Genomic DNA, 25403 nt, shown 5'->3' on the forward strand with positions numbered 1-25403 from the left:
TCAGGTTTGTATCTGCAGTTACTTTGTATCTGGGATTTGTTGGCACAGAAACTGGGTGGTTTGTTCTGAGTATGGGAAAGAATATAGTACTTGTCAGTCCCTCCTGCAATCTTCCAATAACATCAGGTCCTATCATCCTTAAAGCAGTAGACAACCTGGTCAGCTAGGGAAATAAATGCAAGGCAGATGTTTCCCTGCAGCCCAACCATGCCTCTTCTCAGTTTAGGGTTTCCACCTCAATTGCACTGAGGATGTTAGTTGTTCTCTTCATTATAGTTCTTTGGCTGTGACCCTCCTTTAATTCCTACTTAAAGTTTGAAACTTAATCTGTGTAACAAAACATAAAATTCTGTTTTGTACTTGAATTAATTGAACTCCAGGTGGAAGGGTCCCCATTATCTGTTTCCACTTTTCTATTTTTGTGGTATTATCACTTCCTAACACACCAAATATCTTATGATTATCATGTTTATGATCAGGTCTCTCTCAGTTAGAATGTCCGTGCCACAAGGGCAGGATTTTTGTTTTGTTCCCTGATATGTGCCAATATCTCTAGTAGAGACTGCAACAATATAGGTATACCCTCTGTGTTTGTTGAACAAATGTATGTTGAATAACAAGTGATTGAGAGAAAAATATAAGATGTTAGTGAGCTTGGTGGGAGGGAACATTTTGAAATGATTTACTAAACATAACTTGATCTTTTCCAATAAACTATTTATACAGAGTTTATATTGGAGGAATGCCCTGTGAGCTTCTCATACCACAATCTGATAATTTGTAAGTCATTCAAATAATTTTCTTTAGAAAACAAACAGTAGATATAAACTTACCAGTTTAAGTAGCAATGTCTAGCAGTACTGTACAGCTGAATCCTTTAAAATACAGTGGAAATTATAACATTTTATACAGTAAATTAGCAATCATTTATATAGTTAAGTGTAACCTGATATCCCTTATTGTCTCCAGTAGAATACGATATGAACTATTATTTAGATTATTATGTTTTGAGGTATTTTGAGAAATATCTTTATCAAATAATTGTTTCCCTTGAAGTATTTAAAAATATTTAAAAGGAGTATCAATGGGGATAGCCAAATTAACTACAGAATATTTAATTGTAAAAGAAAGCTTGATGCAAGTTTTATATATCCCAAGCAACCAAGGCTGGGATATATTTTCATTCACAGAAATTTTTGTTGTAGCAACAGTTCCTATCCTGATACATATTCTGAAGTCCATAAGGTGTTTATAAGGGAAACACAGTATTTTATTTAATTTTACTTGTTTTTTAATCTATTTGACAATAAATGCATCTTTACTATACAGATACATAAGGGAAACAGTATTTTAAAACAGTGTCAATATAAACTTTGAATTAATATATATATTTTATTATTTTATTAGGTACGGTCTAAATTTAGATCATCCAAATGGAGACATGGGTTCTATGATTTGTAAGACGACTGGAACTTACATTGGTAAATGTTCATCACCATTTTTTATAATTCTTAGAGATCCTGACTCTATTTCCTTGTTTTATATTCTCTTAGAACTCTCCTTCACCCTCATCACTCTCTTTAAAATTAACATTTCCTCTTTACCTTGGCTTCTTTTCAGTTTCATGTAAACATGTATGAATTACCTTTTTCTTAAGGTTTATATTTAAGGTAAGCTTCTTCAAATTTCTTTTTTTTTTTTAATTCTTCTGTCATCCAGAAAATTCCATTACTAATTTAGCTGTTTTTGCTGTAGCCTTAATTTTTATGTTGTTTTCTTCTCCATTGCTCTATATACTCCAGGGACATCAATCTTTTAATTCTTTTTTTCTAGTTTTATATTGACGTACATCACTGTATACATTTAAGGCATATAACATGATGGCTTGATTTATATATACTGTGAAATGATTACTGCAATAGATTCAGCTAGCATCCATCCTAATCTTTTAATTCTAGAATAGGCTTCACTTCATTCTGTGTCAGAGCTTTTGCAAGCCTCCCATCCTTAGAATTTCAGATTAAATATCATCAAAAAAGCCTTCCCTGATACCCAGCCTTCCACTCTCAAAGTTCAGTCTGTTTTTTTTTTTTTTTTGGTTACTTCATCACAGTTTTTATTTCTCTGTGTCATTGCTCTTGACTGACTGTATCCCCCACTGTACAATATGCTCAGTTAAGAGAAGAGTGAACTGCTCACCCTGCGTTGCTCAACCCCCAGCAGAATATCTCATCCAATTAAATAGCTGTGGAATGAATGAAAGAAATTTGAGGGCAGTTGGTTATGTATTTGTTCTTTTATCATTCTTCATTCATTATATTTTGTCAAGTTTTTCTAGTTATAATCTTAAGACATCTTAGTATGTGTATTTTAAAATACTAGATGCTTCTTTCAGATAGTTCATTGTCATGTTTTTGAGGATTAATAAATGGACATATATAGTTTTAATTTTAAATTTCTTTGCTTTTAAATCAGCTTTATAATATATAGTTATTGTTCTCCTGTGATTGGGAATTTAATTAATTGTGTATTTTAATTAATCCCAGGTCATCACAATGTCAGCTTCATCTTGGATAGTGATTATGGAAGGTAGGTCACTTTGTAAATAATAATTTTCATAATTGATTCAACTGGGTAAATAAAATAAAAGTATATATTTACTTTGTGCTGTGGACCCAGAGATTAAAAAACTAATTACTTTCTTCCCCCAAATTAACATTTATGGGGTCTATCACTCCCTTTCTCTATTTTGTGCCTCAGACACAGCCTTTCAGCTGTTGGGAAATAGCACATTACCTAAAACAATAAATAAATCTTTGATTGTGATATTTAAAAGGGTTTTTTTTATGTCTTATAGCTCTCTGACTTAATTGCAATTCTTTTGATAACTAAGTAGTTCAGTTTTCGTTTGAACTAATGTGAGGATAAATAAAAATCCCATGGTTAATATTACTTGATAAAGGTGTTCATTTAAAGTATCAATACATACGGGGTGATGAAAGATAGTCATTACAGCTCGCAATTGTCCATCTTAGCACCAAAGTTAATAACATTTATTCATGACCTTTAATAAAGCTAGAAATCACTTCCAGATATCCTACACCCTAATTTCACTAAGAAAGATTACCATGTGTTTATAGAAATATTAGAATATGCAAATCTCAACACATGTTGCAAACCTCGTATTATAGATAATCATAATAAAGAACATGTAGTGGCAGGCATGGTGCTAAGCATTTTACATATGTTGTCTGGTTGTATACTCCCAAAGAACCCATAACATTGAGTGTTATCATCCCCTCTGTGTTGCACACTGGAAAAATGAGACTCAGGGAAGTTGAATAATTTGCCCATGGTTATTCAGCCAGTTGGCAGCAGCACCAGTGTGTGAACGAACCCACACAGCCCAACTCCATGCCCTGAGCATTTTATTCTAGTGCTCTGCTAAGAGTGGTGGAGGATTTCAGCCATAGAGCCACATCTCCTCACTACTTGACATCCTGACACAGGATTCTTTAACCCTGGCAGGATTACCCCATTTCTCTGTGCATTTGCAAATGTGTGTGGGGCATTTGTTGGCTGTCACAGTGACTAGGGCATGCTAATGGCTTTTTGTGGTCAGGACCATGATACTCCAAACTTAAATGAATTATTCTGCCCAAAATGTCGTAGTGTCTCCCCATGAAAAAATTAGCTGGTTAATAGAAATCCAAATAAATCACATTATTTAGTCATCTAGTACTAATATAGCTATAGTAGATCAGTAATAAGATATGTCTGTTGATTTTTTTTGTTTCTGAAGGGAGATGATTAGAAAATATTGAAAAAGATTAAAAAGATTGAGAAGAATGGCAATATTACAATCAAAGTAGATTATTCCTGGTTAATGCTCACAGACTGCAAGAGAAGGATGATATTTGGTCCTTGCATGCATGCAGCTGCCAATTGAGGTAGTGAGACCAAATCTATTATCATTGTATTTAAAAATCTTCTGGTTCCAGACAGCTAGAGGCAATGGGTTTATAACAAAGTGATGACTGTGTTGCCCACTTTATTATAGACCAATATAGACTGGACCCAAACCACGAAGAATATTATAATTCAACGGCAAACCATTGTATTTGGTACATAAATGGTACTAAGATTCACCTTTGTGATTTACATGGAGCAAATGACTTAGAGTCCCATGATTTACCAGTTATTTTCTGCAAGGACACAACCTACATACACATAACTTGATACAAATAGGGCAGTGGGATTTTATTGAAAATATTAGAAAGTCATGTTAGAAGCAGTTATTATTGAGTCTTAAATGATTTCCTGAACTATATATGCTTTTTTTTTAATGCTCTCACTGTCATTCTTCTTCAGGTGAAAAAGATGAATTCTTAGTTCTGAGTCTCTATCAGAGGTATTAATTACCAAATCCATCATATATCTCTCAAAGAAGGAATTATCCAAAAATAGGTTTGAGTGATCAAGCTTGAATGTGATTGATAAGCATATATAAATCATTGTGTTGCATTAACATGCCTTGAAACTTTCCATTTTTAAAAGCCAGAAAATTTGCACATAATATAGGCAAAAATACAGCTTACAATAGTTGATTCTGTGATCTTGAGTTATAATTCCTTTTTTTAAAGCCAGTAGCTGTTCTTTTGTATTACGTCTCAAAACTGAGAAAACTGTGTTTCTATATAATACAATCTTAGGAATTTAAGAAAACTGTTAAAAAAATACAGCATTTACTACTTAAAAGCCTAGTTTCATGATTTTATGGCATTTTAAAAATGTTAAATCATTTTATAAAGTAAAAAAAACATATTTTACAAATTTTGGGAGCATTCTTGAATGTCAGATGAACCAATTAAAGACTATTTATTGTGGCTCCCATTCTGTATGTCTTTTAATAACTAACCTTCTCTCCCTCTATTACCCCAAGTTCAAACAACAGCTGTTCCAAACTGATAAGGTTCAGATGAGGCTGCCTTAATTGAGAAATGCCTAGTCATTATCAATGAATTAGTGAAAATCACCTCAGTGTCATATCAAATAAATTACATTCAAATTTTATTTCAGGAGGCAATTTTCCCACCAACTTAAGAAGCAGGGTTCTTTTTCAGATGTAGAATCTGACCATAGACAATGTTGTTGGAGCTGGCATCATTTCAGGTCTTTGAGAAATGACTGAAAGCTTATAACATACAAATATAAATCCAGTATGAACTTTTTAAGTAATTAATTTAGCATCCGATATTTCCAGAGACTCTGTAGTCTTACAAATGCACATTGTAATGCTTGGGTTAGAGTTATAGGAGTTTATTGTGGTCTCAACCAGAAGATTTTTTTTTAACTATTTATTTATTTATTCAGAGAGAGAGAGAGAGAGAGAGAGAGAGAGAGAGAGAAAGGCAGAGACACAGGCAGAGGGAGAAGCAGGCTCCATGCAGGCAGCCTGACATGGGACTCGATCCCATGTCTAGGATCACATCCCGGGCTGCAGGCGGCGCTAAACCGCTGTGCCACCGGGGCTGCCCTCAACCATAAGATTTGTATTATCCTTTTAGATTCTAGTTCAGTGTGTTATAAATATAATGGATGGGTTTTGAGACTTAACATTTGAATTTCTTAACATCTCTAATTATGAATTTCATTGAGGTAATTAGGGAAACAGTATTTAATTTTCCTTCCTCGCTTTCTAGGCTATGGAAGTGTAAGTCTATCAAAAAAATATGAATAGGTTCTGTGTTTATTAAAGGTGATTTAACTCTAGTGGATTATTGTTAACCTGCTTTATTCATTGGGCTCTCACACAGATTAGTGGCAGAAGAAAACTGTGTAGGACACAGGCTAGGAGCCTGGACTCAGGACTCAAATTGCCTGGCTTCAAAATCTGTTTCTGCCACCTACTCCCTTTATGATCTTGAGTAAGATAAATAGATCCTCCGAGTTGTACCTACCTCATGGGGTTGATATAAGGATAAAATGGCATAATAATTTAAAAACTTAAAAAAATCTTAGGTTAAAAGCTTAAAAACCTTAGCATGGTATTTGATAAGTGTTCAGTAATGTTAGTTATTCTGATGCTGAATGGATTATAAGAGAGGAGAGAGGAGGGAGGTCAACACAAAAGCCTTCATGAAAGATGATCCTCTCTTTTTATCTTAATAAGAATTGTTTATTGAGGTATGATTTGCATATAATAAAAGGTACATAATTTAAGTGTGCAGTTCAGTAAGTTCTGACCAATGAATATTTGAGTATTTGTATTCTTTTATATTTGTGTAACTGGTAACTATATCAAGATATAGAACATTTTTGTCTTTCTAAAATGTTCTGTTGAGCTCCTTTGCAAATCATGACATTTATATCACTAAAGAAATAACATTTTCCTAAAATAAAGTTCATTTTTTTTTAAAGTTCATTTTTAAAGTAAGAATTTTTTTTTTTTTTACACAGGAGTTTCCCACAAAAAATGGTGTATTTTGTTTCTTCTCTAAATAAAATTTCAATGTTTCAAACATATGCAGGTATGTGAGCTCTGTGTGTGTGTGTGTGTGTGTGTGTATGACAGAGAGAGATAATGAAAGAGACAGAGAGACTTGTGTACTTCATTTTATCAAATCAATGACGATAATGACTTAAGGCATACTATATTATTTTAGGTACTGCTAAGAAAGGAAGAACACCCAAGATGGGGAGTCTAATAGGAAGCTCTGACATTAAATTAGGACCCAGAAAACTACATTTTTCATATAAGGTTGATTGAGAAACCAGCACATCACTCTGAAAGAGACAGAAAGGAAACTTGCATGTATCCACTTGGGCTGTTGGTCCGGGGAGAAGAAAAAATCTCCACTGTCAATTTAAACTACAAGCCATAAATCTCTCAGATTTATGGTCTCAATGTGGTTCAAAAGAATACTCAACCAGATTATTATTTACTTTAATTTATAGAGGTCTAAGGTTGGTAAACTCCTCAAAGAGTGTCAGAAGCAAACACAAATCCTACTGTAAGAATTATACTTCATTCTGGGTCAGGAGTGATGGAGAGGCACATTCAGATTTCAGAGATGTTCAGACATGAAAAAAAGTGTCCTAAAGTAAATCAAATATGATATATTCTGGCTTTTTCTATTTAGTGTGAAACTTGTGTGTAAAAATACGTAGAACTTTGATAGAACTAATAAGAACATTTTTTTATTATATTTTTATATTTTTATTTATTTGTGAAAGACACACAGAGAGAGAGAGAGGCAGAGACACAGGCAGAGGGAGAAGTAGGCTCCATGCAGGGGGCCTGATATGGGACTTGATCCCTGGATCCCGGGATCACACCCTAAGCCAAAGACAGGTGCTCAACCGCTGAGCCACCTAGGCATCTCAATAATAAATTTTAATAAGAATCTACCATATATCATGCACTGGGCTATTTTACTAATATATCTAAAACTTATATATATGAAACCAGAAGACTTCCAACCATAGTTAATGTATTACTATATGAGAAAAATATAAGATGCTGGCCTATAAATAGAAGACAGATTTATTCTTTAAGAGTATGGGGGAAAGAGGCTGTGCTCATCCCTTCCTATGTTTTCTTTTGGAATCAAACATCTATACTCAGCCCTGTTTTTCCTTAATTCCTGCATCTTCCATTACTGATATCTCTTTAGTGCCAGTCACTACTTAAAAGCCTGGTCCCCATGAGATGTAGGGCACTGTGAAAGCCATGTTAATTGTCCTCTTTGCAGGATTGCATCAGAGACAAAATAGAAACACTCAATTTACGAATTTGGTAATCCACTACCTATTCTGTGTTATGTGTTAAAGCTAGGTAATTTGGGGATCCCTGGGTGGCACAGCGGTTTGGCGCCTGCCTTTGGCCCAGGGCGCGATCCTGGAGACCCGGGATCGAATCCCACGTCGGGCTCCCGGTGCATGGAGCCTGCTTCTCCCTCTGCCTGTGTCTCTGCCTCTCTGTCTCTCTCTGTGTGACTATCATGAATAAATAAAAAAAAAATAAAAAAAAGCTAGGTAATTTGGAAAATTTATAAAAATCAAGCATTTGGGATTATGTGTAATATTTATGACATTTTATTTAATGTACTTCTCCTCCCTCCAGAGGTTACTATGATTTCCCCTTCACGAGGAAGCACTCAAGGTGGCACCTTGCTAACAATAAGTGGACGGTTCTTTGACCAGACAGATTTCCCTGTCAGAGTTCTCATTGGAGGTATTTTTATGGCTTTTAATATATTACATTGTAAGAACAAATCCTGGCTTTTATTTAATAATTTGTAGGAAGAATATTAGTCTTTTCTTCGATTAATGTCTTAAATTTAAAGCTGAATATTTTCACACGGACATTTGGTTCTGGGGCTTGATACTTTTCCTGCTGGGACTTTTCCATGAGGGCTATTCCTTGCAACTGCACGACCAGGACTTGGGCTTTGAGGTCATCAACAAAGGGCATTGTATGGTAGCAATGTGCCTGCCTTCCGCAAATTCCTCACCACACTTAGAGACACATCTACACTTTGTTTAACAAGCTTTTAAATGTTCTTCTTGAACTGTTGTTAATTCTTAATGGATTAGTAATGGGAAAATTTAAAGTATAGGGATACTCTTCTCATCCCCTTTTCATGTATTGTGACTTACCTGGTCATCAGGAATTACTGATGATATTGGCTTTAGAAAGAGCATTGATTAATGTGTTATATTTTTACAAATGTGATAGGGCTTGGTTCTCTGATTATACATCATTTTTATGTATAACATAGGTTTATTCAGGGTAGGGAGCTGTGCAACTCAAAAGGGAGATGGAGGATGAATACAAGTGTGGGGATCTCCCTACTCAGTTATAATGACCTTACCCACCTTGAGCAAAGGACTGCATGTCTGGCCATGTAACTGGGCACATACTTTTTCTGATACAGCCCTCCTTAAGTACTTTCTACTTTTAAGGAATCTGCCTATGAGCCTGCCAAAATGTGACTTTAAGAGATGAAATTAGTATAAAGTAACCTCATCTAACATTTATGTAATATCTTCCTATCCCTGTGAATCCTTGCTGGTCACCTGTAGAAAATATTAAAGCCTCTGCAATAAGATTTTTAAATATCATATATGTTTTCTGAAGTTTTAAATATAAGTATTTCATTTATTTTTTTTTTTAAGATTTTACTTATCTATTCATGAAAGACACAGAGAGGCAGAGACACAGACATAGGCAGAGGGAGAAGCAGGCTTCATGCAGGGAGCCCAACGTGGGACTTGATCCCAGGTCTCCGGGATCAGGCCCTGGGCTGAAGGTGGCGCTAAACCGTTGAGCCACCTGGGCTGCCCTATAAATATTTCAAATATCAAAACCAGGGGCATAAAATATTTTTAATTTAGATTCTGTTTTATGATATTATGATACAGTTGATATGTAAATATGTTAATTTTTTATGATATTTCATTGCCATCAATGTGACAAGGTTTGAGATTTTCAATCCTCAGTAATTTCTTTATTGAAATTTCATTACTTTCGTTAAGATTTTTAAAAATTTTAAATTCCAACTAATTTATTGGAGTATAATTGCATATAGTAAATTGCATGTATTTTATTTTTTTCTTCCAAGTTTTTTTTAAAGATTTTATTTATTTATTCATGAGAGACACAGAGAGACAGAGAGGCAGAGACACAGGCAGAGGGAGAAGCAGGCTCCATGCAGAGAGCCCGATGCGGTACTCCATCTTGGGTCTCCAGGATCATGCCCTAGGCTGAAGACGGTGCTAAACCGCTGAGCCACTTGGGCTTCCCTTCTTCCAAGTTTATATTTGAACTCCAGTTAGTTAATGTACAGTGTCATATTAGCTTCAGGTATACAATATAGAGATTCAGTACTTCCGTAGATACATGGAATGTATGTGTACTCCTTAGTCCCCATTACCTATTTAACCTACCCACCCCCACCTCTCTTCTGGTAAGCATCAGCTTGTTCTCTGTAATTAAGAGTCTGTTTCTTGGTTTGTCTCTCTCTATTTTTTTCCCTTTGCTTATTTTTTTTTCTTAAATTCCACATATAAACGGAATCACGTGGTATCGGTCTTTCTCTGACTTACTTTGCTCAGCATTATACTCTCTAGCTCCATCCATGTCATCACAAATGGCAAGAGTTCATTCTTTTTTGTGGCTTTTATATATACTATCTCTTCTTTATCCACTCATCAGTTAATGAATGGGCTCTTTCCATAATTTGGCTACCGCTGATAATGCTGCTATAAACACTGGGGTGCATATATCCCTTTGAAATAGTATTTTTGTATTGTTTGGTTAAATACCTAATAGTGTAATTGCTGGATCATAGGGTAATTCTATTTTCAACATTTTTAGGAACGTCCATACTGTTTTCCACAGTGGCTGCACCTGTTTGCATTCCTAACAAAAGTGCAAGAGTATTCCCTTTTCTGTATATTCCTGCCAAGACCTATTCGTTTCTTGTGTTCTCGATTTTAGCCATTCTGACTGGTGTTAGGTGATATCTCATTGTAGTTTTGATTTGTATTTCCTTGATGATCAGCGATGTTGAACATCTTTCCATGTGCCTGTTGGACATCTGTACGTCTTCTTTGGAAAAAAAATGTCTATTCATTTGTGCATTTGTTAATTGGATTATTTATATTGGGAATGTTGAGGAATCCTCAGTTAATTTCTTGAAAACAATGAATTGTCTATGTATCTTTCCTTTGCTCCACACAAAATAGGCTGTTGGTTTAATATACTGTTCAAATGCATTGTTTTCTATCTCAATTATCTTTCACAAAGTATACAAAATTGTGAAAGGTAGTGTTGAAGTAAGTTTTCCAGGCCACCAAGCAAAACTTGGCAAAGATACTTTCCTCTATTTGCTAACCTCTACCTCGTTTTTCGTGGGCTGTGATTCCCAATTCAGTAAATACTTAAGGCGCTGACTGGGAGGGGCATATGGAAGTCTGGAATATAGACTCTTCACCCAGTTTTAATTGTGCTTTGTATAATTGTTCTCGTTTAGACTCCTTTTGGTTTTGGTCTGCCTCTGGAAATACCATTTATGCATTATTATCTCTGTTTTCATTTGAACAACTTGGACTACACCACTGTTTGTTTGATTTATTTATTTCCTAAGAGGGCTGGATTTGCAAATTCTGAACATTATGGACTTATTCAGCATTTTTTCTGTAGGGAACAAGATATAAGGCTTCACTTTGGACTCAAAAGTTAAATCTTTTACAGTGACATAGTTTTATCAATTTTTAAATTTTATTTCTCAGAAATCACTCAGATTTCCGAGTGATTATAGTTAGAGTATGACTCAGACTTGTGATGTTTTGGCAGGAAAATGTTGCTGTGTGAAAGTATGACAATTAATGAGTGATAAGCTTTATTATTTTTTATTAGATTTTTAAAAAAATTATTTGAGAGAGAGTGAGCACAAGCAGGGGGGAGTCAGAGGGAGAAGCAGACTCCTGCTGAGAAGGGAGCCCAAGGCACAGGGCTCAATCCCAGGACCCTGAGATCATGACCTGAACCAAACGCAGACACTTAGCCAACTGAGCTACCCAGGTGCTCCAGAGTGATAAGTTTTAATGCAGAACATATAAAGGAAATGAAGAAACCCCGACTTTGCTTCTTGCTTATGCAACTTGGTTTTCATCAGAAAAGCACTTCAAGATAAGCTGATTGTGATTTGCATTCTGGAGCTCTGTAGTAATAAGTCTGCACCTTATTTCTCTCTAGGTCAAACCTGTGATATTTTGAATGTCACAGAGAATAGCATATTCTGCAAGACACGCCCTAAACCTGAAGTTCTCAGAACTGTATATCCGGGTAAGTTACCAGAAGAGAGAATGGCCATTCTACATTTACATAAGAAGACATATGCCATTAGTATTTTAGTCTGTTTGGGCTCCTGAAACAGAATACCACAGACTGGGCAGCTTATAAACAACAAACACTTATGTTTTACAATTCTGGAGCCTGGGAAGTCCCAGATCATGATGCCAGCAGACTAGATGTTTAGTGAGGACCTGCTTCCTCATAGATCAGCACCTTCTTGGGGCTAGAGAATTCTGTGGGGCCTCCTTTATAAGCCCTCATTCTTGACCTAAACACCTCCCAAAGGCCCCACCTGCTAATAACGTCACATTAGACATTAGGTCTCAACATCTGAGTTTTGGAGGAGATACAAATATTCAACCCAGAACAATTAGGAACAAAAAATATTTGAACTTTTTAGAATTTTTAGTGATAATTATAATAATTTTTTTCCACTTTTTCTCCTTACACTTTCTGGATCAGGAAATATTTGTATTAAAATAGCTGCCTCAAAACTGTACCATGGAAATAAACTCAGCCTGAATTCCTGAGACACCCTATTGAATGAGTTTGAGGATGACTTTATTTCAGATTAAATGAGAGTACTGAATGTTGGTGCAGGCTGCATGGCCTTTTTGTGGTTAAAAAATAAATGGCAGAGGTTAGATCCTTACTTGCTTAGAATGTTTTAAGAGTGATAATAGAAGATGAGAGAAATGGAACTCAAAATTCTTTCCAGACCTTGGCCTGACTCACTGTAGGTGCTTTGACACCTGAAGTGATACCACTGAGAGGCTGTATGGCTTTGTATGCTGTATGCATGTATCCTGTGCATATAGTGAAATTGGTTTATTTATATCACTGGTTGGTATTTGAAGCCAAGTAAATTATGTTTATTAACCTCTTAAAATTCCTGGTTTTGAATGACATTAGAAAAAGATGCCCAGTTTAAGAGAGTGTTTTGATCTCTCTTTAGTTGGTAACTTTAAAGAAAGTTGTATTTATCAGAGAACACTGCTGCTGCCAGGGGTATTCACGTTTTTCTCCAAGCAAACTCAACTGAAGAGGAGGAGCCATCTTTTTCTACATCCAGCCACTCCAGACCGGATTAAGGCTGCTGGAAGAAGGCACGAGTCTGTCTGATTGATGTATTTAAGGAAGAAAAAAAAAGTGAGATGGCTCCCTTATGATTAAGAAAAAACAATTAAGATTTTACACTGGCAAGTGTAGGTTCACTTTAATGAGAATATTCCCTCTGATTCTGTCCAAGAAGGAGATGAAATCATAGGACAGAATTGATGTTAGAAAGATGAAGAACAAATACAAAAATCTTAGAGTCAACACTGTCCATTCTTTGATTAGTTGCAGACCACTAATTGAGTAACTTTTGTTAGAGAGAGTAATCAGGCAAAGGCTTTGAAATAAAATTGTCTGAATCATGAAGTTTTGAGATTTAACTATGTAAAGTAACATCAATCATGTCACAGATAATAGTTATCATATTATTATTATCTTAAGTAAAGTACTTAGTAACCTCTAATCCCCATAGCAACCAGGCAAATAGTGATATTACTCCCATTTTACATATGTAGAATCTGAGGTGCAAATATATGAAATAATAATAAATAAATTGTAGACTATCTTAAAAGTACTCTATCCTGTGGGTACAGGTACATGTATGGGTATGTGTAATTGTTTTGTTTACATGCATACTCTAAAAATGTGAATAGCAATAGAATATCTATAACCACCACCCAAGTAGAGGGCCATTGAGACACCACAAGAAAATTCTGATGAGAGTATTCTTCTATTTTGTTATATTTCAGGTGGGAGAGGCCTAAAGCTTGAGATATGGAATAATAGTCGGCCAGTGCATCTTGAAGAAATACTTGAATACAGTGAAGAAACACCAGGGTACATGGGTGCCATTTGGGTAGATTCAGCTTCCTATATTTGGCCCATGGAGCAAGACACATTTGCTGCACGCTTTAGTGGATTTTTGGTGGCTCCAGACTCTGATGTCTATAGATTCTACATCAAAGGCGATGACCGATATGCTATTTATTTCAGCCAAACTGGACATCCAAAAGATAAGGTAAGGAAACCACAGAATACTATTTAATATTATAAAAACAATATGACAACTCTTATATGTGTCTCATTTATTCTAAACCCAAGCTGATGCATATACTAAGAAAAATTATGAACTATATTTTCACATGGTTGGGTTTTTGGCTATTTTAACACATCTAATGTGAACTATAAAGTCACCATAGAAAACTCATGGCTTAAAAAAAAATGCTTTCCTGTACTTAAATTTTCTCTAGGAGGGAAAAATATATATTTCCTTTACAGATTATTTTAGGGACGCCTGAGTGGTTCAGTGGTTGAGCGTCTGCCTTTGGCTCAGGTTGTGATCCCAGGGTCCTGGGATCAAGTCTCACATCAGGCTCCTCGCAGGGGGAGCCAGCCTCTCCCTCTGCTTATGTCTCTGCCTCTCTCTCTGTGTCTCTCATGAATAAATAAATAAAATCTTAAAAAAACAAATATTATTTTAATTATGGAAGAGTTATAACTATACATTGGAAACTTGGGAACGAGTAAAAATAGCTCACTATTCTACTAGATCTATTTCACTATTATGTGGTTATGAGATTGAAGTCTGTCATTTCTTTTTGTGTCTGTTTATTATATAAATAAGATTATACATTCAATTTCATAGTCATTTTTGTCACATATTAGAATTTCCACATTTTATTAAATAATTTTCACAATACAATTTTTTATGACTGAATAGTGTTCTATTGTCTGGGTTTACTAAATCTGGATCACGTTGTGCCTACAGATACATTTTTAGCTTACCTGACTTTTTATGACCACAAATAAAATAAACATTATTGGGTGTTCATTAAGTTATGTGTTCATTAAGTTATTCTGCATTTTAATTATTTCTTTAGAAGATTTTCACAAATGTGAAATTAATAAATCAAATAAAAAGAATATTCTATGAACCAGTGTATATGGCATGATTGTCCCCCAAACTGGAGGAACAAGTTTAAATTGCTGCCTGTAGTATATGGATTCTAATTTTACTAGCTTTTCAGCATGTTTCCTCCAAGTTGGGATAGTCATTCCTGACAGGAAGTACCGACTTTTCTCATTCTAGAACACAGACCCATTTAGTGATATTTAGCATTTTTCACACCTACTTTTAGTAATATCATTTGGATTAAATCTCTAAAAGCTCTCCACAGAGGAAAAGTATACTTTATTTAACAATAGCAACATTGCTCCTGGTATGTATCTTTCTATTTTCCATTGCAGTTCTAATTGTGGAAAAGCTACAGTTTATGTATGTTTGTGGTATAGTGGTGCTGATGTTAGTTGAGGGTGTAAGGTATGAAGTCAGCTTTGATAATTTTTAAAAACTTTATTTCACCATGTAAAACTGATCTTAGAAGAAAAATATGGTAGTTTCCTGTTTTTCTATTCATAAAAGTTCTAGGATTGACAGAAATAATAAATGATAAATTATAAATAAAAAAAGATCTATTAATAAGTTCTCCTCTCCCTCTCTTACTCTCTCTTTGTCTTTCTTTTTGGGATAAGGTGAGGATTGCATATCATTCTTCCAATGCCAACAGTTATTTTTCCAGTCCAACACAAAGATCAGATGACATTCATCTTCAGAAAGGAAAAGAGTAAGCTTTTAAATTTTTCATTAAACTGTTGTGTGGTATTTAAAAACTGTAAGTTTAGGGACACCTGGGCCGCTCAGTGGTTGAGCATCTGCCTTCGGCTCAGGGCATGATCTTGGAGTTCCTAGATCGAGTCCCACATCAGGTTTCCTTCATGGAGCCTGCTTCTCCCTCTGTCTGTGTCTCTGCCTCTCTCTCTGTGTCTCTCATGAATAAATAAATAAAATCTTAAAGCAAAAACAAAAAACCCTGTAAGTTTATATCTAAAAATATTTTTAGTTTGTTTTATGGGTGGAAGTGATATTAGTTTTTGGCTTAATTTATAATTTGTCATTTTTTTTTATATTTTTGGTAAATATGGTTTCTATAGTTTCAGGAATACTGGCATTCAGCCAACCTGGGGAATTTGATATCTAAATTATCCTTGTTGCAGAAATGATAATTTTGTGAAATTTACCTAATCCTGTTCTTAGTTTCTTACTAACCTTTCCATCAATCCAGCCATCTAATTTCCCTGCTCAAGCACCTGTGCTCTTGAATATTTCTAGAGAGAAATCACAAAACCATATGCTTTGGTACCACAGCTAATGTATGTTTGATATTCATTGATTTACTTTAGACCCTGGGCCAGGAAATTTAATACAAAAAATATTAAAATATACTCCCTGCCCTTAAGGAGTACATCACTTAGTGCTGCAAGGTCAGTTCCAGGGAGAAGACGAGAGTGTCATTCAAATAGCAGATAATCCCATTCAAAAAGCCATTAAGGATTCTTAGAAAGCAGGGAGGTAAAAGACATGGTGTATTCAAAGTAGCTAAGTTTCATGAAGATCAGTAGATTCAGTGGGATCATCTCCCATTTATCATTTGTATCTGTTAGATTTTGCTGCATAAGAAACTACTCCCCAAAATTTAGTAACTTAAAGCAACCCACTTTTGCGATGGCTGGGCAGTTCTTTTGGTTCTGGTTACTTTTTTTTTTTTTCAATTTTTATTTATTTATGATAGGCACACAGTGAGAGGGAGAGAGGCAGAGACACAGGCAGAGGGAGAAGCAGGCTCCATGCACCGGGAGCCCGACGTGGGATTCGATCCTGGGTCTCCAGGATAGCGCCCTGGGCCAAAGGCAGGCGCTAAACCACTGCGCCACCCAGGGATCCCGGTTCTGGTTACTTTAGTTGGTGATTGATAGCCTAGAACGGCCTTGCTCATATGTTGAGAACCACCATTTGCATGGTTGGAATTTAGATATTTGGGATGTCCCACTCCACATGGTCTCACCTCTCAGTGGGGAGCCTAGGTTTGTCACATTGGTAGGTGGGTTTCTAGTGGTAAAGAGAGAAATTGTTATTGCACATATACTTTTTAAGACTGCTTTTGTCACATTTGCTAATATTCTATTGGCCAAAGTAAATGGCCAAATCTAGAATCAAGGGGTGAAGAAATACACTTCACTTCTAGATGGTAGGAGGTGTTTTTTTTTTTCATTCTACAACACCACCCTTCCAGACATTGATGAGATTATGCCTACAAACAGCACCATGAAGACCAAATGGGGCTAGACAGAGAGGGTTGGGATCAAAGGTACTTGAGAGCAATCATACTCAGTGTTCTCACTGACATCTTGGTAATAATGACATGGGGAAAGCATTCCATTCTTTTTCTCCTCCTCTGACTGTCACTTCTTTATGTACTTAAACATTTACTTTTTTAACCAGAGTCACTGCCAATTCATGGTAAGTAGAGTACCTAGTTAATCCTTACTGCTATTAAGCATTCATACATATTTCAGACTCTGCATTGGCCTTGGAAAATGCGTTCAGTTTCCCTGCTTGGCGGGAGCACAGAGCTTACATGGAAGGGACTCATAATACATCTGCTGTGTGATATCTGTGCTCCTGCAAGTTAGTTTGGAATTTATACACTGACCTTTATAATGATGGCTGTGAATTCTGAAATCGAGGCCATTCTAGCTGGCTCCTTTCACAGTGGTCCCTGGCACCTTTCCAAAGGTAGCTCATTTTCCAGGTTCATCCTAGTCACATAATAAAGCCTCATCTCTAAGTGTGTATCTTTTTGGTCACCCTGTTCTACTTCGAGTCATACCTCTGTTACTGATTTTTAAGTAACCATTTGATCTTTAAAGCTCTCTTAGGGGATCCTTGGGTGGCGCAGCGGTTTGGCGCCTGCCTTTGGCCCAGGGCACGATCCTGGAGACCCGGGATCGGATCCCACGTCGGGCTCCTGGTGCATGGAGCCTGCTTCTCCCTCTGCCTGTGTCTCCACCTCTCTCTCTCTGTGACTATCATAAATAAATAAAAAAAATTTTAAAAAAAGCTCTCTTAGTGTCTGTTATACATATAAACAAGAGAATAATAATAATATATATTTTATAGGATTTTGTGAAGATTAATAATGTTTGCAAAGTGCTCAGTTTAGTGTCTTGTACATCGCAGGTCCCTAATGAAGATTTTTAAGCTGATAATAAGGGTACAGAATTTAATGATTCTTCTTACTGTGGCCTACATTGCAGAGCTGGCAAACAGGTTCTCAGGGCAGCCGAGAGCCTGATGTAATCCTCCAATACCAGTACCAGGAGGGGGATGATCCATAGCCCCATCATCCTAGGAAGATGACAGGTGATACATGTCCCCTATTCAGAGTCTTTCATGAACTGTGAATACTCACTCTTCACATACAAGAGGGTATCTGTTGAATCATGTGAGCCAATTTAGAGGAACTCCCAGCTGGCTTCTCCAGAGATGGGAGCAGTGGTGACATTAATAGAGATTTAGGTAGGTAACCAATAGCTTTTCATCACCTGTAACAGCTGGCCAGAGAATGCCTTATTCTCCATAGGCAGTTGGATGACCCAGCTTCTTGGAGGGCCATAATCAATCTAATCGGTAACAGCTTCCTAAAGCTATGTTTTATTTCCCAAGTTATAAGTGGAGCCATTATTTAAGGAACTAGAGAAGAACTTTCATCCCTGACATATTTAACCACTCAGATACAAAATATGTGATACACCTAAGTCTGCCTGTCATTTTCTTACACATATTAAAGTATTTAAACTCCACATGCCCTCTGTGTTTTAGGCCAGGGAGTTTGCATTATAATGTACTTTTGTTTAAGCTCCTTGAGGATAAGCGATGTATTTTTTTCAGTAAATATTTACTGACAACACTGAATGAATTAGTCATGAATGGGGACAACTCTGTATCTCTTGTGTGGATATCTTACATAATTTATTTTATTTTAACAAACCACTATGAAATTTTATATTTAAAATCAAAGATACTGTAAAAAATAAATAAAACAAAACAAAATCAGAGATACTACAATATAAATAAACAGGCTGGTGTTTTATATAGTGTTGCAATTTTATTTTCATTGGAAAAAATTTCATATGTTTTCAGATATTACATTGAAATCTTGCTGCAGGAGTATAGACTGAGTGCCTTTGTTGATGTTGGCCTGTACCAGTATAGAAATGTTTATACAGAACAACAGACAGAAGATGCAGTAAATGAAGAACAAGTTATCAGATCCCAGTCGACAATTGTCCAGGAAGTACAGGTTTGCTATGATTATAGATCCACTTCGTAGAAAGTAAATGTTCAAAGGTAGGAGCTCTATTTGATTATTAATTTTACTAGGGAAGATGGTGTTTTGGGGGAGGGGAGATTATTGACTTGTGGCTTGGAGTATCTATCTGTATTCAAACTCAAAAGGTGGGATACCTGGGTGGCTCAGTGGTTGAATGTCTGCCTTTGGCTCGGTTGTGATCCTGGGGTCCTGGGATCGAGTCCTGCATCTCCCTCTGCCTATGTCTCTGCCCCTCTTTCTGCGTTTCTCATGAATAAATAAATAAAATCTTTTAAAAAAATCGCCAAAAAACTCAATAATCTGTTATTTGATAAGAGAGAAACTTCAAAATTTGTCATTTGCAGTAAAATCAAGAGGCATTGAATAGTTGACTATCATGCTTTTAAAGTCTATTTTTCTATACAGTAAAGATATATTTTTTTAATTGGAAAATAGGTTATAACATTGGAAAACTGGGAAACATCTAGTGCAACTAATGAAGTTCAGAAGATCACGGTAACCAGCCCGTGTGTAGAAGCTAATTCATGTTCACGCTACCAATATAGATTAACCTATAACACGGAAAAAACTGGTAAGTTGTAAATTATAAAAGAAATTTTATTTCTCTTCATTTATAGATGGAATTATAAAGCTTTGCTGTAGTCAAATTATAAAGATTTGCTTTAGTCAAATTCTTCTTTCTGGAAAATATTGTTTTAATAGTATGCTAGACAAGCTAAAAATACATTGTGAAGAAAAACCTTTAGGATAAAAATGGCATCAGTAAAAACAACTTCCAGGTATATAATATCATTTTCATTTATAAGGATCATGATAAATGTATACCTATGTGCACACAAGGGATTTATATATCTGTGATTCATAGGTATGTTAAGATAATAAGAATCCAATTTATCATTACAGAGAACTAAACATTTCTTCCAGTTCCTCAAATTAAGTGACAAAGATATGAGACACTAATTTATTCGTTAACAAAAATATCGTATCTCTATTTTATATTTAACCTTACAATATAATTTTTCCTATTTCCATTAATTGTTTCATTAAGTAAATATTGACAGGTGCTTACTATTTTCTAAACACAATGCTTAGTACTAGGGGACTATTAAAACAATAAAATATGATCCTACTCTTCAAGAGATCACAATCCAAATAAGTAGTCACAATTGTTGAACTTGAATCAGTTTCAAAACACAATTTTATTAAGTGATAACATGATACAGACGATGGGCACTTGAAAAAATCAAATATAAAACATTAGTACTGGCTATGGTAGTACAAAAGATTTTAACTCTTCTTTTTTAAATTAAAACCCCTAATCATTTGACTTTTTTTTTTTTTTTATCCAAGTCTTGCTACCTGGCGATGCTTCTGACTTCATATTGGAATCAGCTTTAAATGACCTCTGGTCTATAAAACCAGATACAGTTCAAGTAATAAGAACACAAAACCCCCAAAGCTATGTTTACCTGGTAACTTTTATATCAACTAGAGGTAAGCATATATTTCATTTTGTATTTCTGTTAGGTTTTTTCTAAGAGACAAATTTGTATCCTGTACAATTTCACTGAAAATGGTAAAAACTCCATAAAATGACAGAAGAAAATAAGTGAATTCATAAAATAAAAACTAAACAGTTAATTTTTTCTATTGTAATCAAAACTTTAGTTGTATTTTAAGTATTATACAATTCCAATGCATGAGAAATATACTATGTATACTAAAAATGCACTATCTATTTAATAGCATACTAAGCAAAAATTAGTGAAGATGTAAATTCTGGAAATAAAAGTTTAAGTACTCAATATTTGTCAGGAGACACTAGTCTGGCCAGATCTTGCCCGATGAAAGGATTCTATGGTCAAAGCCACATAGGAAACTGCATACACCAACTTCTTGTTGAAGGTTGACAGAGCTCATTCGAATATTAAAATCCTTGAGGATTCCTACAGTGAAGAAACAAACATACAAACATAAAAACTGGAAAAAAAACACTTTACCTGTGTTTAATACAGCATTTTATTTGACCTCTCTTCTTTTCAAGTAATAGCTATTAATTTCCTGTTAATGTTTTACATTTTCAAATCTTTTTTTTTTAAGATCTTTTTTATTTATTCATGAGAAACACACAGAGAGAGGCAGAGACAGGCAGAGGGAGAAGCAGGCTCCATGCAGGGAGCCTGATGTGGGATTCTATCCCAGAACTCTGGGATCATGCCCAGAGCCAAAGGCAGATGCGCTCAACCGCTGAGCCACCCAGGTGTCCCTACATTTTCAAGTCTTACAGCCACATTTACCAATCAAGTTTGGTATTTGGGCGATCTAGGTCAAAAATAGGTTCCTGAATATGTATTTTTAAAAAAATTTTGTTTGGGCACTCGTAATTCATTTAGGAAGATGTTACTTCATTGTTTATGTCTCATTTGATAAAGCTGTCCATTTGATTGGTGAGTGGAGGGCAAAGAATTTTATTTAATATGAATTGAAGTTCTAAAAATTTCCCAAAGGTTAGATTGTCAAAATGCTGTGTAAGTGAAGATATGATTATCCTTGTTCTCCCAGAAACTTATCTACAGCTCAGAGAGAAATTTTAAGGCTTCAGCAGCATACGTTAAGAAATATGTCAGTAAAATCATAACTGGGCAAATTCTAGGACATTGTCCAACAGAGAAGGTCAATGGGATTCCACTGGCGAAGCATCTTTCCAAAGTAGAGATACATCTGAGGACAAACTCTTATTTTCCTCAAAGTGAGATTGTATAAACAAGCTTCACAAGCCTGGGGCTATTTCCTGGGATTCAGCTTCATGCCATATTTCTGTTTAAAGAAAATAGAACTATCTCAGCTTCGCCCTTTATATTATGATAACAGTACTGGACAAAACTAAAAGAATTTTTGGAATATCCCACTTCCCATTGATGTTTACCCTCTGGTTCCAAAACCTCCTTCTGTTTATCTCATAATACTTTCTTTCAAGCCATGGAAACTGAACCTTAAATGAATAGCACTTTATTTGCTGTTTTGCTATTTCTGCTACAGTTAAATCTGCCCAAAGTCAAGGATCCATTCCTTGACTTCTCCGTTCATCCTTTTCTTTGGTGATAATACAACTAAATAAACCCAATTTTATTTATTTTGAATGTCTATTATGGCTATATTGGTATTTTGTTAATTAACATCAAATTCTGTTTGGTATTTCATTGCAGGAGACTTTGATCTGCTTGGTTATGAAGTGTTTGAAGGGAACAATGTCACACTGGATATTACAGAACAAATCAAAGGAAAGCCCAGTTTGGAGACATTCACACTGCACTGGGATGGAGTCACTTCTAAGCCTCTGACCCCATGGTCATCAGAAGCTGAAGTATGCTGTTTGTTAATTTCTTAAACAGAAATCTGTTTAAACGTCACCTTTATATTAAAAAAACTTCCCACACTTTAAGGAATGGTAATATACTCTTACTTGGCATGGTGGGTTGGAGCCAACCCACATTGAACAGAGAAGGAAGGAGACGTCACACAGAGACAGAGGGAATGGGAGGGAGTTCTTAGATCTGTGTTAACAGGATCCAGTGTATCCTCCTAGGGCCCAGCTGTTCCCATAGAAAAAAAAATGTTTGCTTGGGAGTTACTGAATTTTGACAACTACCTACACAATGAGTTTGTTAACATTTGTTGCATGATTAAAGATCTTATATTATCTACTTAATTCTAAACACGAATTATATCTGTGTCTTGCCAGAGAAGTAAGTATGAGAATTACAGGAGAACTTGTAAAAGTGTACTAATTCCTGAGTAATCCAAAATGATTTGTTATTTTTAAATAACCATAAATGCAGTCTTATAGTATCTGAATTTCTTCTTTTGAAAAACTGAATGTGTTAGGATGTATAGTTTTTTCCAGTTAATTTTGAGTTAATTGAGGAAACTACTGACTTGGAACCTGTTTAATTAGGTGCTAATTCATTTAGGCTCGCCTCATTGCCCTCTTTAAAAAAAAACTGCTAAACAAATATGTCTACCTTATGTAACAACTGTGTAAGCTGATATTACCCAATTGGATGTAACTATTGTCATTCTAAAGTAAAACTCTCAAAAAAGTCACTGGACACTGAAATTATTACACAGAAATTAGAAAATATTTGGTAAATGATCTCATAATGATGGCTAAAGTATAGGAATTGTAGTATGCAAATGTTCTATTATAACTAATTAGTGGAATTAGTGGCAGAATTATGAATGTTCTAACTCTTCATGAAAAAGAAGTTACTAAAGCTCATACTGTTAATTTAGTTTCAGGCAGCCGTGGAAGAAATGGTTACCACCAAGTGTCCACTACAAATTGCAAATTTTGAAGAAGGATTTGTTGTGAAGTACTTTCGAGATTATGAGACTGATTTTAACCTGGTATGGAACATTAAAATGAACTGTGAAACTGACCAAATAAGAAAATGATTGGAATTTTGCGATTTTCTTTGTATTAGTTGTAATTCCTGTTGTCAAATTGCAAAAATAATTTTGTTACACATTTATTGATAAGGTCTGTTTTAGCATTTCTTGACATTATAATGTGATTCATTTGTGAAAGCAGCATTTCCACCACATATGAATTTTCTTGTTCAAGAGAAAGTAGGGAAGATAAACAAATGAAAGATCTATAGCGTATTTTATTTGTTTTCTTTACTTGGATGCAGAATAGATCCTGTTTCCTCATTGACTTCAGAGAATACAATTTGTAGTAGGATATTATATACATTAATTACTTCCCTTATACCTTGAAGATTAAACAAAAAAAAAACAAATAAACAAACAGCAACGTGTACACAGTGAACAGTGAATAAATATTTGTGGAAGGAATGAATAAATATCCTTGAGAGTTCATGATATAAAGAGAAAGATAAGATTTAGGAAATCATCAAAGGCAAAGGTACAAGGGATTATATGATTATGGAGTGACATAGGATGAGAGCTTTAGAGTTTCAGAGAAGAGAGAATATTTCAAGTTAAAGTAGCGTGAGAAGAAATGGAATCAAGTTGGAACTTGAGCGACTCAGGTGGAGATGTGGGGGAAGAAAGCAGGACAATAAATCATTTTTTTCATTTGAAGTATTATTGTGTCTATAGGAACATATTAACAGAGGGCAGAAGACAGCTGAAACTGACGCTTACTGTGGTCGTTATTCCCTGAAAAACCCAGCTGTTCTTTTTGACTCAGCAGATGTTAAACCAAACAGACTACCATATGGAGACATTTTATTATTTCCTTATAATCAGGTAAACTCAACAAAATGATATGCTAATTTAATCTGTAAAATATCTAGGTAATAAAATGTCATGAAATTTTAAGACTGGGAAAAGTGCTTGTCATGTGAAATCATGTCACATTGGACACGTACTGTGGTTCATATTCTGGGTGCTTATGATTTCCATTTCAGTTGGTTCTCAAAAAAAGGTATTTTAAAAAATATGCAGTATCACATGTATTCTGCTTTGTCTTATAATTTCAGAGAAAATTATTTGCATGCAAATTTAAGTACTAAAGTCATTAAAATGTATTATCTCTTCAATCTTCCTTCATTTATTAAGAAGAAACAAAAATGGATAGCCATCATAGAGTGATCTTGGGTATCCAGTCAAGGAAAAGTGAAGGAAAAGCATGAGCAGAGATGGTAGTTTTAGGGTAGATATTTAAGACTAGCAATCATAGTTTTGTTTATCCTTTTTCTTGTTTTAAAATTCTCAAATTTGTGATGCATATTGTTAAGTTCTAAGTATATTTGGTATGCTTAAGATGTTGTAGACCACTAAAATTGCTATTTTTTAATTGGTATTTAATTACTATTTTACAGTGACATTCATCTCCATCTCTAAATGCTCAGCTACGTTAACATCCCAATTAATCTACTTGAATGTTTATCTTCTCTCTGTGGGTGATGGGCTTTTAAATTCATTGTGGAGTTCAGCTAGAGCTGGATTTAAGTGTTACATTGCTCCCTGACTATGAGGAGTGAATTGTTTTAATTTTTCAAGGAAACCATATCTAAGAAAACATTAAAGAATTAATCATTAATTGTAAGGTCACTTCAACTCCACTTCTTCTTCTAGGAAATCTTCCCCAATTCTTCTGTACCTAATTAGCTGAAATTAATTATTCTTTCTCTGTGTTCTGAAACATTTTGTACAGAAAATTCTCAATATTTATTTATTGGAATAGATTGAATTAATTTGAATTGCTAAAAAACAACTTAAAAGTA

General features: G+C 35.0%; 1 protein-coding gene across 1 annotated transcript in view; it reads left to right on the forward strand.

The window, feature by feature from the left end:
- Window positions 1-25403, forward strand: part of PKHD1L1 (PKHD1 like 1) — a 146034-nt gene that overhangs the window by 15825 nt on the left and 104806 nt on the right. The window contains exons 7-20 of the mRNA XM_055314410.1: window positions 727-780; window positions 1408-1481; window positions 2547-2589; window positions 6460-6530; window positions 8126-8236; window positions 11765-11854; window positions 13669-13937; window positions 15452-15543; window positions 18960-19119; window positions 19585-19720; window positions 20500-20643; window positions 22356-22513; window positions 23443-23556; window positions 24274-24423. Coding sequence (XP_055170385.1) covers window positions 727-780; window positions 1408-1481; window positions 2547-2589; window positions 6460-6530; window positions 8126-8236; window positions 11765-11854; window positions 13669-13937; window positions 15452-15543; window positions 18960-19119; window positions 19585-19720; window positions 20500-20643; window positions 22356-22513; window positions 23443-23556; window positions 24274-24423 — 1666 coding nt within the window. The remainder of the gene's footprint in view (window positions 1-726; window positions 781-1407; window positions 1482-2546; window positions 2590-6459; window positions 6531-8125; window positions 8237-11764; window positions 11855-13668; window positions 13938-15451; window positions 15544-18959; window positions 19120-19584; window positions 19721-20499; window positions 20644-22355; window positions 22514-23442; window positions 23557-24273; window positions 24424-25403) is intronic.

Source organism: Nyctereutes procyonoides, unplaced genomic scaffold, assembly GCF_905146905.1.
Source record: "Nyctereutes procyonoides isolate TBG_1078 unplaced genomic scaffold, NYPRO_anot_genome, whole genome shotgun sequence".
NCBI classification, from domain to species: domain Eukaryota; kingdom Metazoa; phylum Chordata; class Mammalia; order Carnivora; family Canidae; genus Nyctereutes; species Nyctereutes procyonoides.